At 54.0% G+C, this 18,768-nt stretch overlaps 1 protein-coding gene across 6 annotated transcripts in view; it reads right to left on the bottom strand.

Annotated features, from left to right (window-relative positions):
• Window positions 1-18,768, bottom strand: part of IPO13 (importin 13) — a 49,312-nt gene that overhangs the window by 13,424 nt on the left and 17,120 nt on the right. For all 6 annotated transcript variants that reach the window (XM_026096742.2, XM_064516092.1, XM_026096740.2 and 3 more), the window contains 10 exons: window positions 17,466-18,202; window positions 9,365-9,505; window positions 8,500-8,641; window positions 5,218-5,384; window positions 4,623-4,743; window positions 3,357-3,504; window positions 2,775-2,956; window positions 1,956-1,982; window positions 1,029-1,163; window positions 254-397 (listed from right to left, as the gene is read on the bottom strand). In XM_026096742.2, coding sequence (XP_025952527.2) covers window positions 254-397; window positions 1,029-1,163; window positions 1,956-1,982; window positions 2,775-2,956; window positions 3,357-3,504; window positions 4,623-4,743; window positions 5,218-5,384; window positions 8,500-8,641; window positions 9,365-9,505; window positions 17,466-18,202 — 1,944 coding nt within the window. The remainder of the gene's footprint in view (window positions 1-253; window positions 398-1,028; window positions 1,164-1,955; window positions 1,983-2,774; window positions 2,957-3,356; window positions 3,505-4,622; window positions 4,744-5,217; window positions 5,385-8,499; window positions 8,642-9,364; window positions 9,506-17,465; window positions 18,203-18,768) is intronic.

The raw sequence follows: 18,768 nt of genomic DNA, 5'->3' as shown, positions 1-18,768 counted from the left end.
GGCAGGTAGCACCTGGGCTGTCTTCAGACGGGAGCCCAGCCAGCAGAGATCTTGCAAGTAACCTCTGCCCACCACAGAAGCAATGGGAAGAGCTGAGGGAGCTGTTTTAGCTGGAATGCACCAGCACTGCCCTCTCCACGGTAAACACTACATTCTCCTTACACCTTACAGCCTCTCCTCCTGGCATTAGCTGTGCGCAGCAGGGCTTCTGGCTAGGCTATGGCAAAGAGCATCTAACTACTACTGTACTCACTGGGTTGGGTCCTTGCTGCACTGGCAGTTTCTTGACCTCGGTGCTTTCGTGGTCATCATCATGGTGGCTGATGTCTAGGGTGGTGAACAGGTTGGAAAGCAGGCCCAGGATGTGGATGATAGCCAGCTTATTGGAAGGATTGGGCTGCCAGGTAAAACAAATCCAAAGTGTGATACAGACAGCAGTGCTCCACCACAGTCATGCCTTTGGGATCCTGAGGAGCCAGGACTGTTGAGGCAAAGTGCCAGAGAAGGGGGTTCCCTGCACTGCACACTCTCGCTTTCCCTTTCTATCTCTTGGCTGCGCCACGAGCCCTCCCACCTACGCTCACGGGTGGATGAATCCTGGAGGATGCTCAAGAGCACCACAGCTTCCTCCAACAGAGAGCAAGTTAAGACGGCCGCCCACTGGGGCAACATGTGGGATATCACACGAGGGAGGAGGCTGCATGACTGAAGTGTGGGTGGGCTCCACTTTAGGGAGGCAGATGCTGATCCGGACAATACATGGCTTACAAGAGCCAAGGAGCCTCTGGTCTTACAGATGAGTAGCTGCAAAGGAAAAAAACCTGCAGCCCAGCTCAGTCTGATTAGTGGTACTCTGCTCTGCACTGCTCTGCCTGCACTGGGCAATTAACAGTTATTCAGGGTGAGGGGAAAGACAGCCTGTGTTCAACAATGCTGCTTCAATACCCAACCTCATGGGGCTACAGACAGCAGCACAGACAGTGGGAGAAGCCACTTTTGGATGGAGGTAGTGGCACAAGGGCACTCACCGTTTCATCAGCCAGCTTTTCCAGCTGCTGGATATAGGGCGTGATGAGGGAATGTAGGTTCTTCAGGATCTCTTCCACTTGTAGGGCAGAGAGCAGGAAACCAAGAGCTTGCATCAGCCACATACACTGGCTTGTCTGAGTCAGAGAGAAGACATAAAGGGGCAGGTCACTGCCCAGCCTGGAGCCCTCCAGCAAACCTCAAAGACCCTGCTTGCTAGCTAAGACAGCTGTCTTACACCTAGCCAGAAGGACCAGGGGCTTTGGTGTGCTGCTCTTAACTTGCCCTGCCTGGGATATTCTAGGTATATCCCATAGCAGGAGAATGGGGCAGGCAGCTCCCTACCAGTGCTAGAGGGCACTTGGAGAACAGATGCTCTCCCGCTACCTCCTATCCTCTCCCCAGCATCCCTTCAACGGAAGACCAGTTTAGTGCCCAGGGATCTCCATGCCAGCAGCACTCACTGTACTCCGGCATCTGATTCTTTGCACAGATCTGTCTCAGTCCCTGTGGAGTGAAGTGTCCCACCCTCTGCCATTTGCAAGCACAACCTGGGCTTTGTCCCACACCAACCTCCCTTCCCTTTCCTCTTGCAGCCTGCTGCTGTGCTGAGGCACCTCTACCTCTTCAGGCTTGGAGGGGGTCAGGAACCACTAGAGTTAAGCTTCCCTAGGGGCCTCCCTATCTATGAGGAAATGCCCCATCAGCATAACCCTGCTCCAGTCCCAGTACAGAGAGCCAAAAGATTAGTAGTGCAGCGAGTGGCAGATACCAGGTGTTCCTGGCCTCACACAAACTGGTTGCACTGCTGAGCTCTCCTCCAGAACAGCTTAGCTCATGATGGGATTTCTTGCGTTTACACATGAGGACAACTAAAGGCTGAGGCGGACAAACAGAATGAGGCAGGGGTGTGGGCAAGTGACTCTTACCTTGTGAATCTGCTTCATCAACACTTCCTGCCAAAGGGAAAGGGACAGAAAGAGGAGTGTGAGTGCTGCAGAAAGCCTCTTCCCTTCCACAGAGGTGGGACTGAAGTGGGAGGTCATGATAACTGATAACAATTTGGGCATGGATGAGCAGCACACAGCTCTGTGCAGGCCTCCTCACAACCAGCCACAGGCAGCGAGCAAAGGCTCAGTCTGCACCAAATTCTCTTCCCCGCACCCATCCCACACAGCTACCCAGCAATGGGAGCCCATGAACTAAAACAGGCTCTGCACCAGGACACCTCAGAAACAGTGCTCAGTTATCCCAGCAGAAAGAAGCCGCAGACCCACCAGGTCACCAAGGAAAACCTGACTAGGCCATCATCAACACTGCCCTCAACAGCAAACTTATCACAGGTGAATATCAGGGCCTGGGATGTCTCCAACTAGTTCTTCTGAGCCATCCCTACCCATTTACTGCAGTGCTCAGAGTTTATGAAATATCTTGGTGGATCAGACCAATGGTCCCTCTAACCCAGTACTCTATCTCCGGAAGTAGCAAAAGAAGTCTTCATGGAGAACACATGAGACCAGACACTTTCTGCAGTCCTCTCCCCCTGTACTTCCCCAGCATCCGCCACTTTGCAGTGCAGATTCCCCTCAGGGAAGGGGATGGTGTCCCTTTGGCTCTAAAAGCAGAGGCTCATATCCTCTGTCAGCCCCTTCCTGCTCCCATGCAGGCCCTGGCAGCCCCCAGAGCCCAGCCCCAAAGGGATCCTTAGTGCCTAGGGACCCCCAAGGCTTATCTGCTCTGGCTCTTACCTGTGACACAGCAACAATGTTGGCAGCATAGGGTGGCAGGTCATACTTGCACTCCCGGCAGATCTTCTTCAGGGTGGAGACACTGGAGATGGAGAGCTCAGGGTTGCCCAAGGCCTGGAGCACCAGCGGCAACACGTTGTTAATCATGACGGGATGATCTGCCAGCCACTCCGACAGGGCCCCTGCACACACGGACAGAATCAGAGGCTGCAAGTATGCACTGTGGCAGTCAGGGAGCTTGTTCTCCACATTCTGGGCCATTCAGCTTTGCTTTTCACTGTTATTATTCATCTTCCCTGAGAAGGGATAGCAAGAGCTCTGCAGCCAAAGAGAGCCTGGGCTAACTCCAAAGCAGATGGCAGGAGTGGTGTGATGGTAGGCAGAGCAGAACACACAGCAAGTGGCTCAAAGCCCAGAGGAATCAGCACAAAAGTGCCAGCTCAGAAGAGGGTGGCACTGGCAGAGATCTGTACAGGACAACTTCAGCAACAGTGATCTCAGATAGGGCTCCCCGCTCCCCAAGTGCGGGGGACCCTCCCAGAGGGGCTCCCTCCCCAGCCTGCGTGTGAGCAAAGGCCTCACCGATAGTGAACATGACGGTGTCAGCTAGCTGCACGTTGCTGATGCTGATCCGGGGAATGAGGCCAATCAGTCCTGGAACCACGTCGGAGTAGTTCACGTCAATAGTCTCAGCGATGGACTGGAACCCATAGAGTAAGGCTTCTGTGTGCTATCAGAGAGGGAGAGAGACTCTGTCAGAGACACGGGCTGACCCCCAATGCCTTCCCCACCCCACATGCAAGGGACTAGCTCAGACTCCAGTCAGAGAGGGCAAGGAAGCTGAAAATTGGAGACAACTGCACAGTCAGAGCGAACACACACAACAGGCTTCAGGGTATATCCATCCCAACTTGCCTGCAGGACACATCAACAGCGTGAAAGTTGTCCCCACACTTCAAGAACTCCGGGCATCTCACCTGACAGGACTGCAGCCTGAACTTGGGGAGTGTCAGCAGACTGCCAGTTTGACAGACACTGTCTCAGCACTCAGACAGCAGGGAGCTGCGCCCAGACTGCAAGTCACTGCTCCTGCTGGCTGGCTACCAGCTTAGCGGCAGACAATGATGAATGAGGCGCTATTCCAGCCATCCGAATCTGACAGTGATGGCTGGCTGATGAGGATGCCAAGGTGAGCAGATACATGCTGATTAGCCTGCTCTACAGAAGCACCCTGGCCTTCCTATCTGCAGTCACAGTGTCAGCTACACAGGGCTACCAGAGGGTCTCCTCTCACCCTGCTGCTCTGGCTCTGCTCAGGGCAGTGCTTTAGGCAGCAGTGCAATGGAGGGAAGCAGCTTGCTACCTGCCAAGAGGAGCAATCACTGAAAGCAAACCTGGGCCCTCCACATTACCCCCACAGAGCTGCTTCCCCTGGAGTCAAAAACTCCGTGTTTAGCAGAACAGCAGGGTGGTTGGTGATGCAGAAAGGACATGGAAGGCCTCCAGCATTTATGCTGTGCCACAATAACACAGCACCAGAATGAGACAGACAACAACAAAGGACCAAGATCAAATCCCAGCTGGTCTCTGGCCTGCACTAAGGAAGAAAGGGGCAGAAGGAGAGCTGTTCCTTTACCCAACAGACCCTGAAGAGCCCCTACATCCCTTCTGCAGGTTTGATGACCTGCAACTGATGTGCTGACAAGGTGATCATACTCCTCACCTCTCTATCACGTCTCTTTGCCCTCAACACTGCACAGTGAGGATAGCCTCCTCTGCCGCTGCCCAAGGGGCTGGTACACTCTGCCTGCCTGCCTAGCAGCCTGGTGTCCAGGTCCCCTCACTCACCTGCCACGTGGATGGCTGCTCTGTGTTGGTAAGGAGACGTCCCAGTTTGTCGTAGAGGCTGCTCAGGAGCTCAGCGCCCAGCATCTCATACACATACATCAATGTGTCAGAGATGTCCACCCTGCAGAGAAGAAGAGCACGGGGGTCTCCAAGTGCTATCACCATCCCCTGTAGAGCACTCCGTATGTGGACATGTTCCCTCCAGTTTCCTGGCAGGGTGAAGATGGGCAGCACCTGCCCACACAAGCACATTGCTAATGGCTGCAGCCCTCTCCCAGCTTAATATCGCAGCTTAATCCCTGCTCCCAGTGTTTCCTAGGCAGAGCAGTCAGTGTCATGGTAACACACCAGCTTGTCTCCACACCACCACTGTAGCCAAAACTATCCTTGGTAGAAGGACCTATGTCCTTCTTTGGGTCTCCCCACAGCACTGCATTTTGCACAGCTCTCAGGCTCCACAGAGGCAGGACACCACCTGTGTTCTTGCCTGCCTAATAAGCAAACCCACATTTGAGCCCAAAGTCACATTCAGGTACAGAGCAACACGTCCTGCTCCTGCTCCCCAGGCAAAGAAGGGCCTCAGCTGCAGCCATACCTGTATATCCGAAACTGCTCCTTCTCATCTGAAGACCAGAAGCCGTACTCCTCATCGGAGGGGAACTGGGCTTTGTGTAGCAGCACATCCACCAGCTGGAAGTAGACAGGCCTGTACACTTGCTGGTACACTGCCTGCTTATCCGGCTCAAAGGAGAGGATATCGTCCTGGTGGTGAGAGAAGGAATAAACCAGGTGCTGTGCGGAAAGGAACTGGAGCCAGCACGCCTGCTGTTTGAGGAGCTCATGGGCATCTCCCTGGAGCTGGTAGGATCTGTCTCACATCAGAGGTTACATTTCCAATTCACAGAGCTGACAGAGGGAGTCTCCTGAGGTCTACTTTGCACAATCTGGGGACAGCTCCCCGAAACTAGAGCCCTTCTGAAGCAGCAGCACTATAAGACACCAGGAGTTCCAGCAGCTGCAATGACCCTCAGGCATTTGAGGATAGTCCCGTTACAGAGGGATGGCACTGCCCTAGTGTGTCCTAGCCTTGAGAGCATGGCATGCCTTGAATCCCCTGTGGAGCAGGCTCAGACCAAGCTACTTTGGTGCCTGGAAAGCACAGCCTGCTCTTGCCTGCATACACACACTCAGATCCAAGCCCAGAAGCACCAAGAGGATGTGGGGAACTCGATCGGTCTGAAAAGCCCAATCATTCAGCTGGGTCCTCTGCTGCAGGGCGACTGTCGGCACAGCGCTGACGTCATTCCCCCCTCCCTACCCACGCTCAGTCACACTGCATCAGATTGCAGAGGAAAGGAGCAGGGGGGATGAACTGAGGCTAAAAATAGATCATTCCCATGGAAGTGATGTTCTGCCGCCCTCCTTCCTGCCGGTGGAGAATGCCAGAGAGGAGAGAGCTGCACTGACAAGGCCTCCCTCCCTTCTGGGGGCAGACAGGGCCTGGGGCTGCGAAGGCGAGGAGCCTGCTGCCTCCTCAGCCCGCACACAGCTCAGCGTAGCCACAGGGGGTCGGGATTTCATCTGCTCTGGAGCTAGGAACACCTGGGCCATAACTAATGCTTGGAGGCAGCAAGGCTCTAAAGGCAGGCTGAGGAGAACCTCCCTGTTGAGTCCCAGTGTATCATGAAAGCTGCCACCTCTTGCAGTCAAACATCCACCCTCTGACCCCCTGCAATAGTGAAGCTTGTCTGCAGAGCAGCAGACATACCTCCTAGGAGGCATTTGCTTCAGGGGGCTTGTCCCCTACCACCACGCAGGCTGGCACGGAGCCCTAAGACCCTGTAACAGCTGTCCTTGTCTGACAGTGAGACAAGGAGTTGCTGGCTGCACTCCCTGCTTCAGCCAGCTCCTGCGGGACACAGCAGGAAGGAACCGAGAGCCCAGCACCTGCCCTGAGCCAACCCATGGGATCACACAGAGGGGGCTGTTTACTGTGCTCAGCCCTGGTGGTCTGAACCCAGCTTTACAAGGCAAAGGTACATGCCACTGGCTAACTACAGAGATGGAGACCTAGTAAGCATCAGAGAAAACAGCTGTTCTTCCCTGGTGAACCTGGCCCACCCCTCCCAAACCTGGGCTCAAGGCAGAGGTCTTCATACAAAGTAGGTAAATTCAGCAGGACAGAGTCCCAGCTGGTGAGTATCAGTGGATGGAGATGGTGGGGTACAGCAGAGGCCAGGCACACTAGGGACACAACGGCAGCCTCATGAAATCAGGGATGCTCATATCCCCACTCCCAAAATAAATGGGGCTATGGGCACTGGATCCCAGGAAGATGGACCCCTCTCCAGGAAGCTGGCTGCACTGGTCAAGGCCATGCCAGAAGCCTCTCTACCTCTAGCCTTCCTCCTCAGATATACCATGACTGCAAGCTTCATAAGGGTGTAGCACACAGTAAGACAGCATGTACCCTCCTCTCTGACTGCAGCTGGCACGGGCATGCAGCAAGGAGCTAAACAATCAGACCTGCTGCTGGGAAAATATTGGAGTGTGAAGTTTTAATGAGTTATGTTAACAAGGCTCTTGAAGTCTGGCTCAGACTTCCAAGGAATACTGAGGGTGGAAAAAGCAAGCCACGGGGCCAACATTTCTGAATGAACTCTCCTAGAATGGCTGCGAGCACAGGGTGAGGGATGCGGGAATTGGAAGTCCTTGGGGGATAAATACAGACAGGCTAGGCTTCAAGGCTCCTCAGCCTGCTGCTCATGGTCCTCAAAAACAGAGCCAAACCCAGCAATCACGTCCTTCCTTCGGAAACAGGACCACACCACCGCTCAGCAGGGAGAACGCCCTATCGCTTCATAGCAAGACTGCTCTTCATTTAACAGAGCTGCAACTGGGCTTGTTTCGTGCCAGTGTGTGTTGCCTGTCTGGGTGGACCCAGCCCTCAAAGGGACAGGTCCTAAACACCTGCTCTTGGCCTGCTTCCCATGGAAGGGAACCCCAGCTCATGCTAACTGTGGACATTCACACACCCGAGGGTCTCCACCCCAAAGACAGTTTCCAATTTCCAGGAAGAACAGTCACAAGCTCCCAGTGTTTACTCCTGCTCCAACATGCACATTCACCTGAGACCCTTGGAGTCAGGAACAGGCAGTCTGAAGCCCATTGCAAATCCTTTTTGCCAAGAGAAGAGCTGCTCTAGCATCAGATATGGCCTTATCCTCTCATTTTGCCAAGAAACTGAACACTGCAGCAAGTTGTTCCTCAAAAAGGGGTAAGCCAAAGCTGCTGCTCCTTTCAAGAAACACAGCCTGGAGCCCATGACTCTGTTCCGGACACTGCACTGCTGCAATCCCAATGGCAGTGCCTCCACGCAGCTGGCAGCCCTGTCTGTCCATCTAGACCAACACAAATGAAGCACAGAAAGGGAGAGGGCCCACCCTGGAGACTGCAAGGAAGGGGGAAGCCCAGGCACAAGGTCCAAGCCATGAGCAGGTGAGCAGCAGCCCACTGCTCACTGATGCACAGCCACTCACTGCAAGGAGCTCCCAGGTGTCAAGCAGAGGCCAGACACAAGAGCAATGAGCTTGGAAGAAGCTGTTCCAAGCAACGCAGCCAAGGAAATCCGTGCGTGGGAAGGACCCTCCCTCACCTTACAGACTGTCAGTCTGCTCAGAACCTAGGTGCACAGCTGAGACACTGTGCTGGGACCTCTTTCTCCCTCCTACAGTGGCAGAGGCCCGAGATACCTCTGAAGGGCTGCAATCCCCTACCTCCTCCACCCCAGGCTCCATCCACACATTTGTGTCTTAGGCTCTGCCTCAAGCACAAGAACGAGAGCCCCAAGGCAGGCTGCCCTGCGACTGCCACTAACCTGGAGTGTGTACCAGAAGGTGAGCGTCAAGGAACTGGTGGTTTCGTTGACAGGATAGTGCCCAGGGATGCCAGTGCAGAACATGATCATGTTAACCAGGGCCAGGAAGCTCTGCCAATGCTCCACCTGGTCCAGTAGGGCCCTGGGGAGCAGAAAGCAAGGTTAGGGTAGCATCAGTGCTGCAGGCTTGGTCTCTCTACAGAGCACACACGTCACCCAGAGCAGGACAGACCCTGAACGAAGCAGCAAGGAAACAGTGGGCTGCTCCAAACTGCACCGTTATTGCAATTCCCAACATTGGAAAAAGTACATTGAATGCCCCAGGGTGGTACTACGACCTGCATGAATTGCCCCAGAATCACAGAGTAATTTAGGCTGGAAGGGACCCCTGGGAGGCATTTGGCCCAACCCCATGCTCAAAGCAGGAAGGAAGCACAGCAGCAAATGGGCTGCTAATGGCTCCAAGCAGAGGGGAACTGTGGTACCTGGCATACTCTGTCCCCAAGCACCCCTTCCCACCACAGACATCCCTTCACTGTTAGTGTGTGCTCTCTGCTGCACCCTTGCCCTAACAGGGCTGGAGGTCAAGAAATCCCACTGGCCCCTTGTCTCACACCTAAACACTAGAAGCAAGGAGCAAAGGCTGTCATGTGTGTGCAGGGCAGCACCCGATCTCGGGAGCTCAGGGGTGAGTCCTCCAGTCCAGCATTTGGAAAAGATGCCAAGATACCAAGCAACATGGGTTTGTCCAGGCACGGAGCTGCAGCAGAAGGATCAGCTGGCCAGTTTCTTCTTCCGGAGATCCTTCCCTGCTCCCTCACACACAGCATAACATGGACACGAGCAGCGAGGTGCTGGCACTCACCGGGAATGGTTCTCCCCCAAGGCCACAGCGATGCGGCAGATCCCATGTGATGTCTCCATGTCCCCACTCTGTACTGCCTGGCGCAACTGCTCTTGAAGCCCCAGCACAGGAGGAATGAGCTTCAGGAGGGTATTCACATACCTGCAAGTAGAGCCTGAATCAGTGCAGGGCATAGCCTCCATCAGCACCGCAGCACAGGCTTCTAATGGAGACAGTCCCTCCTGCCACGCTCCCAGGACTCCTGCTCAGTTTTCCCTAGCTAAAGGCTGCTTTGTGGAATGAGACAAATCCTGAAACCTTTGTTGCTTACAGGAACTCTCCTCCCAGCCAGTGGCAACGTGCTGCTGGACGAAGGCCAACAGCTGAAGCCCCAGGTGTTCCAACAGTGGAGCCTCTGCAGGTGGGGAAAAGGGTCAAGTCAGCCATCATCATACCACATAAGCTCCGTGCAAATTCCCCATTACACCAAGGAGAAGTATGTCTGCCTCTGACTTGTACCTGCCCAGCAGTGCTGCACGGCACACCCTGGGCTATCAGCAACCGACTGTCACTGCCACAGTCGGCTCCGAGTGAGCTGAACCTCAGCTCACAGCACAGCTCTGCAGGGCAGATGGGAGATGGCAGGCAGGAAAAGGGCAGACACTGCAGTCCTTTGGGCCCTTCATCACCGCTGCCTATAACTAGTGCTTCTTAGGTCTGCACTAAAGGCAGCCAGAGCCATGAGTGGGAAGCAGCAAACTGCAGAATCCTACAGCATCGCCTAAGGCATAGGTGAATCCAGACCTTGCTCTTCACCCCATTCGCTGGCATAGAGAGCTGAGGGATTCTCCCAGTGAATGAGCATGAAAGGCACTGGGAAAGCCAGGCAGTGCCTGCCATACCAAAATATAAGCAGCCAGTGCAACTAGATGGAACAGGCTGCCACCCTCCGAGACTCTTACTATCATATGACAGAGAGGATGCCAGCCCTACTGCATGTCCTCTGGGCCCCCGGGACTCCCCCAGCCCTGCACACTTCTCCCCCAAATGCCTGCACTCTCCTCCCTCCCGGCGAGCAGCACAGCAGCACTCCAGGCCCACACTTGGGCAATCTCACGCATGTCAGTCTCCCCTCTGCTGCCGGTAAGTGATTGTAACCAAGGCAACAAGCAAGGAGGCAGCGAAGGTGAAATGCAGCCCAAAGCCCCTGGAGAGAGGCTGTGCTGGAGGCTAATCAGCAGTCTGTCATTTACCTGGCCAGCGAGGCATGTTATCTGGAGATGCAGCTATTCTGTATGCTCCCTGCCTGCCCTGCCACACACAGGTACTGGGGCCAGAGATACACAGGCTGGAGGCACACGTGACACCTGTTCTCTTGTGCCTACCATGGCGAAAAGGTGTAAATGACTGCCTCATCTTCACCCAGAACCGCAGGGCTGCCCCACTGCCCAGTATGTGGGCAGTTCTTGCTCTGCCCACTCATTCGAGAGTGAACTGAGCCATCCCACGCCAGCAGCACAGGAGGAGAACCATGCTAAGGGTAGCAGCTTCTAGGTCTGGGCCAGCACCAGAAGATATAGGAAACAGCACATCTCCAGTCCCAGCTCCCCTCTGCCCTGGTAGGAGACGGCACCCTGATAGGCTGCCTGCTGGCAGAAGGTCATTGCCTCACCTTCCCTCCCCACCTTCTGCAGAGAAAAAACCCATGGCAGAGGGGGCAGATATTTTTACATGCAACATTTTGAAGTCTCTAGTGCACTGTGAGCGATGCACATGGCAGTGCAGGAACACCTGTGCTATGGTGCTGATGGAGAACTTGGGAATTCACCAGCTTGCCTTCCTGGGAGCCATGCTCCCTTGGACTGACCTCAACTACAGCAAGGTCAGTACCTAGACAGAAAGGCACAGAGGGCTTTCCATTGCTCTAGCGTAGTGCAAAGCCTGTCCTTCCTCCTCAGCATTGGCCTCACACTACCCTAGAGATGTTTTCATGACTTTAGAGTGAACCAGCAGAGGCAGGATTGTCATAAACTCCTAAAGACCCACAATGCAGATGTCTAGACCTGAGCTCATCTTCTGGACTACCTGTAAAGCCAGAGCGAACCATAAGGATTTGTTTCCACGGTGCAACTCATCCTATGTTAATAAAAACACCTCAGAAAGGTCAGGTCAATCATGTCCCGTGAAGCCTCTTACTCTCTTCACTGCCTATGCAGACATTTAGCAGATAATTCAGATGCAAGGGTCCACGGTTAAGAGGGAGAAGTCCTAACCTGGGTGAGTAGTTTCAACCAGTAACCCAAGAAACACTCCCAAGCCAAGTACCAGCATATTCATCAGCAACCTTCCCAAGCCAAGCTCAGCCTAGAAAGCATCTAGACTCCAGAGAAGGGTCAGAGCCACCTGCTTTAGCAAAGCCAGCGCAGAGAGGGGGAAAGTTTGCAGCCAGGCAAGCAGCCAGGAAAGGCTGCCTGCAAAGAAAGAGTCCTTAAAGCATAGGCCAGGAGACAGACACCATGTTTGCTGGCAGAAACTCCTCCACATCCCAGACTTTCTGCGAGCCACTGCTGACCACCTCCAGTACAGTCTAAACCAGGGCAGGAGGAAAACCCAAGACCAACTCAGCTGGATTAGGCCTTGGGCCCACCCAATCAAGTAGGCTGTCTCCAACAGCTGACAATTGGGAATGCCTATGAAAGAGTATATGAATGTGGCAAGCATATGGTGATATTTCCTATATATTTCTCCAGACCCCAATGAATTGGGGTACAGTTTTCCTGAGCAAGATTTGGTATCTTTGTATTTAATAGCTTAACAGATTTTTCTTCTGAGAGTTTGTCCAGTTACTTTTCAAACCCCTGTGAACTTAAGCATCCCAAAGTCCCTGCAGCACAGCTCAGTCCCCCACCATGGAAATAGCACTTCCTTCTGCTCTTCCCACAAACCATTCCAACTTCTTTTATTGGAGACCACACAACTGTGTGTGGGACAACCCCCTGTAACCACCAGGGGAGGAGACACACAGACAGTTCACATGGGCAATCTGGTCTGTCCTGATCTGAAATCTGAACCACACAGCGCCATGTCCTGATGAAAAAAATGTATTAAAAATCTGTTTCTAATGAAGCTCTGGGAAAACTCTTCTAGTGAAATTTTTCTAGGATTCAGCACTAGTTGCCAAGACTTGAAAAGGAAGGGCCAGATGCCATGTGATCCTGCCAGCTCCACCACAGGAGCAACACCCTGTTTCTTTCAGAGAGGCTCCTCAGTGTCTCACACCCACTCCCCACAATTTGAATCATGTGTACCCACCCCATGGAGATCCCTCTCTACTATCCAACACCATCCACCAGGTTGGAGTGTGGGCAAAAACCTCAGCTCTCCCACTCCAGCACACTCAGTCAGCTCTCTGGCCACTTAGGGAATAATCTTTAAATAAGACAAAACCCAGCCCCAGCCTCCTCTGCAAAAGAGATGTAACAATATCTTAGTTCCTGTCCTTCTGTGACTCAGAAGCTTCCTACTGCTCCCAAGGCTGAAGGTCTGTGCAGAGACGATGGAGTCCACCAGTTTCTGGCCAAGCATCCAAGGTTTCTTCTCAAGAATACCACACCCTAACAGAAAAGCAGCGTCCAGGCAGCCCCAAATAATGCACGAAGCTGAGCCTGCCTGAGAGACACCGCCATTCTCTGGGAAAGCAGAAGGGTTCCAACTGCTCAGCAGATAAACAGATCAAACGCTTTACACCTACGAATCTCTGCTACATCATGTCTAGTAACACCTCGGAGGTAGAAAAGCAAACTCTGCTTCCTCCTTTTCCAGAGAAAGAAATGGAAGCCTTCAGCACAAGTGACCTACCCAAAGGTAAGTCAGTGCCAAGGACAGGATAAGAATACAGAGCTCCAGCCTGCAGTTCCATGCTTGGCTCTCATACCATCCCATCTCTCCCGGCAGGCTGCAATGCCAGGTTCTCATGATGAGACGCAGTGCTCATGGCCAGAGAAACTACAAAAGCCCTGTCTCTTCTGGGTCTCCGACAAGGCTGCCGCAGGAGAGCCTCTGCCTCCTACCTCCAAGCCCCTGACAGCAAGCCGGCATACTGGCCAAGCAAGGATCTGACTGAACAGCCCCCTTGGCCAGGCAGGACCAAGCATGTGCTTCAGAACAGCAGCCCTGCTCTGCACCTGATGTCTTTGCCCAAGAGGTCCCTCTGCCCTACTCCATTTGGGCATGGGTGGCTCCAAGCTGTTCACTCCTGTGTTGGCTAACTGCTGGCAGGTGAGGAGCTGTAGCACGAGGAAAACCTTGCAACAGGGTGTCCCCTTTCAAGCCAACGCTCTCCTGGGAAGACGACTCACAAGTTGTCCCTCAGGGGCAGAAGCAAAGGATGCTCAGTGTCAGGCCAGGCTTAGACCTGCTCTTTGGAGAGAAGGCTAGATATCCAAGGCTCATGCCTACTGTAGCTGCCCCCTCAGCCCTGCTGATGTGATCATAGGATGGGCAGACATTGCACCCACAGAGACGTAACCTCCCTGCCCTGATCCCACCAGGTCAGATGTAGGAATAGTCCTCTTACAGAGTCTTTTTATGTAGCTCATCACTGGGCCTTTTTGCTGAAATTAAAAATACACCTGCAGAATTTTCTCTGCAGAAATTTTAATGAAGCCAGCTGGGAGGAGTGAAAAGGAAGGGCACAGGGCCTGTGAAAACCACAGGAACCTGAGGGAATCAGGGGAGCCCAGAGACAAATCCTGTCACTGAGCAACACTCTACAAAGCTCTCCGTGATCTGAAGAGGGTCAGGTCAGCAGAGAGGCACTGAGGATGCTCCGAGCCTGCAGCTCAGGGCAGCAGGGAGCACAGTCAAGCAGCACAGAGCCAGGCCCCTGTAAGAACAAAGGCACGAGACCATGGAGGAAGAGAGCAGCTGAAAAGCAGCAGGAACCTCTGAGACTGTCAAGAAGAGACAGAAAGGTCAGGAGCCTCCCTGGGGGCTTTGGGGAGAGCTGGATCTGCTGAGGCTGAGCAACAAAGCCGGAGGGGCGGGACTGCCACCACTAGGGGAAGGAGGCAGCAGAAGGAGGGACGAGGGAATGGGTATACAAGAAATAAAGGGAAAGAGAGCCCACAAAGGTCTGGGGGAAACAGGGGCCCTGCATGCTAACAGGTCCCCTGCAAGCCTGATGGCTGCCAGCCCAAGCACTAGAGGAGGCCAGGACATCTCAAGAGCTAACAAAACATTGGTTGGAGCCAGGATACTATGGCACTGCCTGTGTGTGTCCAAAGCTCATCTTCTGCTGGCGCTCTGACTCCCTTTTGCTCACAACACCAGAGGCAAGGTCAGTAGGGACCAAGCCAAGAAAGGAGTAAGCAAAGCCCTGCAAATCACACAGAGGGACAGAAACGAGCTGCTACATTACTCCAAGGAAAAAATGGCAGCCACACAAAGAGCAGCAATCCCCTCGCTGGGCTGTCTGTGCTCCCCTAAAGCTGACCCTTGGGACAGGGGAGGATTGCCATTATAGTTGCTGGGCAGGCAGGTACAAATCCAGCTGCTGCAGCCTGAGGAGTCCTCAGATACAACAGCAGGAGCAGGGTAAAGCACCAGGCTGGGGGAGGACCACAGCAGCAGCAGCTGAGACAAACAGAGAAATGACTCCAGCCCCCAGAGAGAAGGCAGCACATGGGGCATCCACAGTCCTGCTGCCCAAGGAAAGGTATCTCCAGGCAGCAGAAAAAGGGTGTGAGCAGCGACTCCCAACCCCAATATCAAAAAGGAGCAATCAGAGCTGTGGGACCAAGCCCAGAGCTCGCACATCCCAGGCATGACAGACAGGCGCAGCAGAGAGAAGGGAGCGCAGTATAGTCCCATTTCTACCCAGTCCCCTATTTAGTGTCCTCCCTCTGCTTGGGATGCATCCCCTACTATCCCCTTCATCCATTGCACAGGCATGTCATGACCCCTTTAGAAGCACAGAAAACTACCTGCCCATCCAGGTATTTGTGAGTGGGAGCTAGACAGGAAAGCAAGGTGTTGCAGCAGCGCACTTGTGCCCCCTGTTCTGGGGTATCACCACAGAACTGACTCCCTCAGCACTCCACTTTTGAAGACATCCAGGATCTCAGCAAAATCCTGCTCAAAACAGCCCCTCTCCCAAGCAGCTGACAGTCCCAACAATGCGGCAGCCGGGGCGGCCGCACCACACACCGCCTGGCAGGGCAGCTCTGCTGACAATGACCCCGCTGTCTGGGCGCCTCCAGGATCGGGGCTGCTTCGGGCTGACACACACTGACCAGCCTTTCAGGCCGGCTGCTCGCTTCCTCCTGGGCACTGCCCACCACAGGCAAACGCGAGGGTGCTCTGCCATGGGTCAATAATCCTGCCAGGGTGAAGGACTGAAAGCAAGCCCTGGTGGGGCTGATGCTCTAAGGAACTGGCCAGCGTGGCAGGACTAAATGGGACCAGACACTCCACAGCAGCATTAGCACAAGAGCAGAGAGGAAACTCCCTTGTCTCAGCCAAGGAGTCAGAGTTGGGCTGACTCTTCTCACTAAAATCCACTTTGAAAGCCCAACAGAAAGCTCAAGTTTTTAATACAACTCAAGAACTGCACTGCAAGGCTAGGCTCCTTCACACGGGGGGAAATCACATCCTAGGGACTTCCAAGACTCAAGGGAAATGAAAGGGATGGAAGGCAAAGGGTCAAAAATTTCAGAACTACATGCCACCTTCTCAAACGGCCTAGTTCTCTACACCGGTCCTGTTACAAGGGTTTGGGCTGGCCTGCAGCCTTTGTCTGTTATGAAGAAAAGCTGCTCGTGGTTGTCTTCTGAAGGCCAGCAAATGAGACAACATGTCCCAACGCACAATGCTGTGTCAAAATCTTGACGGGTTCTTTTGCACACTGGGACCTGTAGTCTCCAGATGCAACACCTTCATCTTGGAAGAGGGCAGCCCCATGCTACCTTTGAGCCAGGGACTGTACTGGCTGCCTCTGCGCTGAAACCAGGAGAAGGACCAGTGCTTAAAATCTCAGCACCAGCAGCATCAGCACCTCTGCAGAGGGGTCAGGGCCTGCCTGATGCACAGCAGCACTAGCTCAGCCCAGCCTTCAATTAAACCCTCCTCTTAACCAGGAAAGGGGGAAGGTTGCTAAGCAACTAGGAGGAGATGTGACCAAGGGAACCATGAAGCAAATGTACTTTTGCGGGCATCGGTCCCAACAGCTGACAGCAACTCAGCCAACACTGCCAAGCAAAAGGGCTTGGGGCCCTGCAGCGCAGCCCGGGCAGGGCCTTCCCCCATCCTGGCTTGCAGCTCAGCTTTTCCATGGGCAGTCACAGCCAAGAACAAAAAAGGATGAGTGCTCAGCTGGACTGAGCTGTTAGAGTCAGGGGGAAGGAGAAGACAGACAGGTCTGGTTTAGTTATCTTCGCATCCAGCAAGCTGCTTGGCTGGACCAGGGGCATGAGAGCAGCAGGGGGTCTCTGAGCTCTCCCTGGCCTGTGTCGAGGCAGCTGCTCCCCAGTCAGGCACTGCAGCATCTGACACATGAGCTAGGAGGGTATAGCCTTGTCTGCTTGAGAGGAAGAGGGTAGAGATGGGCTGTGGCTGTCTCCTTACTGCCACGAGGCAGAGCGGAGAGCTCCCAGGCATTGCCGCTCAAAAGCGCCACCCAACACAAGGGGTGGGTCAAGAGGCAGGAAGCTGCTGCAGAGACGGGGACCAGCACAGAACCTCTGAACACAGTGCTCAGGACCACGTACTCCAGCTCACGAGAAGGATTAGCCAAATGGTTAGCAACATCTCCGCTCCAGCCCAGCCCGAGGCGGGCAGTCTCTGGGAAAGCCCTCTAGCAAGATGGGTAGGAGCAGTAACACACACAAAGCAAAGCTGCCTGCAAGCCAACCACAGTGCAAAGCCTCCCAGGACCAACTATTTAAGACTGGAAGACTCCAGCTGCTTTTCACATCTCCTGCTTCCAAACCCTATCATCATCATTGCCAGCACCTAATGGCAGCTAGAAAAAAGCCTGAAGGTTTTCCTTTCCACCCCCATTCCTCAGTAGGTATCCGGGAGCATCTGCCTGCAGTAAGAAAGGTGTGGGAGAGGTTGCCCTTACCTCTGGGCATCTGGTTGGGAAATGGCATTGACAACAGCCTCCACAGCTGTGTCAAAGAGCTCTGGGTCCTGCAGAGAGGTGAAAGCTGCTTGGATCAGGTTCTCGCAGTCCATCAGCGGGATCTCCAGCTGCACCCAGCTAGAGAAGCACTTCAACACCTTCTGCTTGATGAAGCCCGGGGAGTCCTGCTGCTGCAGCAGCTGTTCCAGCAAAGGGAAGACAGAGCCACACTCCTGTGCCAGGACGCTGCGCACCTGCCCTTTGCGGTACTGCGGCAGACGACTGGTCTGGAACTCCTCCGGCAGCACAGTCAGCAGTTCCAGGAGTGCCAGACACCGTGCCCGCCCGTCCACATTGGAGTCCTCTGCCTGAAACATGCGCACCATGTCTGCTACAGCACAGGGCCAAGCCTCCGGCATCATGCTAAGTGCCAGCGAGGCCAGCGCTACACACAGCCTCGTGAGCACAATCTTGGAGCCACTGGCGAAGCGGGTGATCTGGGTGAAGAGCTGAGACTTGAGGCTTTCATACTGATCCGCTGGGATGTCATTCCAGTAGCGGGAGATTTTAATGTGGAGAGCGCTGGCACCAAAGTACTGGATCTCAGGCACCTTGTCCATATTGAGAAGAAGCCAGCTGAAGTGCCATGCCTGGGGTGAGACCTGAGCCTGCATCAGCCATTTCTGAGCCAAGTTCTTGTTCTCGATGTTTGGGTCATAGTACAGCTGATGGAGAGCCTGGAAGAGACAGAGGAGCATCTTAGCACCAAAGAGCACAGCTGTGTCCTGTCCCAATGGGGCAACATCAACTGGCACCAGGGGCAGAGACCAGAGCTCAGCTCACAGATGGCCCATCAGCAGGTGCCCTGTGAAACCAACCCACTTCCCTGCTTTGCACTAGAACAGCCTGATTTAGATGGCCTTCCTCACTAAACTCTCAATGCAGTGAGAGATCGGGCAGCAGGAAAGAACCTGCAAACTATTTTTCCCCTCCTCATCTTCAAAACCAGCACTCTGGAATATTCTTTTCCTTACTCATCTCCTATCCTCTCCTTCACTCAGACCGAACCTGTCAGCCTCTTTTCTGATTCATTGTCACAAGGGAGTTTGCACAACACCCCTCTCCACAGCACTGAGCACTATAAGGTCCCAGGCGCAGAAGGGACAGCAGCACACTAACTCCTGCCTTTCACCTGTCCCGACTTTCAGAAAATTGCAGATGGATTCTCCACATGCACAGCAGAAAGCTTGTATCTGAGAGTTTAAGGAACATAAGAGCCATTGCAGATATTTCTGTCTGTCAG

The sequence above is a fragment of the Dromaius novaehollandiae genome, chromosome 8 (assembly GCF_036370855.1).
Source record: "Dromaius novaehollandiae isolate bDroNov1 chromosome 8, bDroNov1.hap1, whole genome shotgun sequence".
NCBI classification, from domain to species: Eukaryota; Metazoa; Chordata; class Aves; order Casuariiformes; family Dromaiidae; genus Dromaius; species Dromaius novaehollandiae.
The sequence above is the reverse complement of the archived record's forward strand: the minus strand, read 5'-3'. Positions and strand labels throughout refer to the sequence as shown.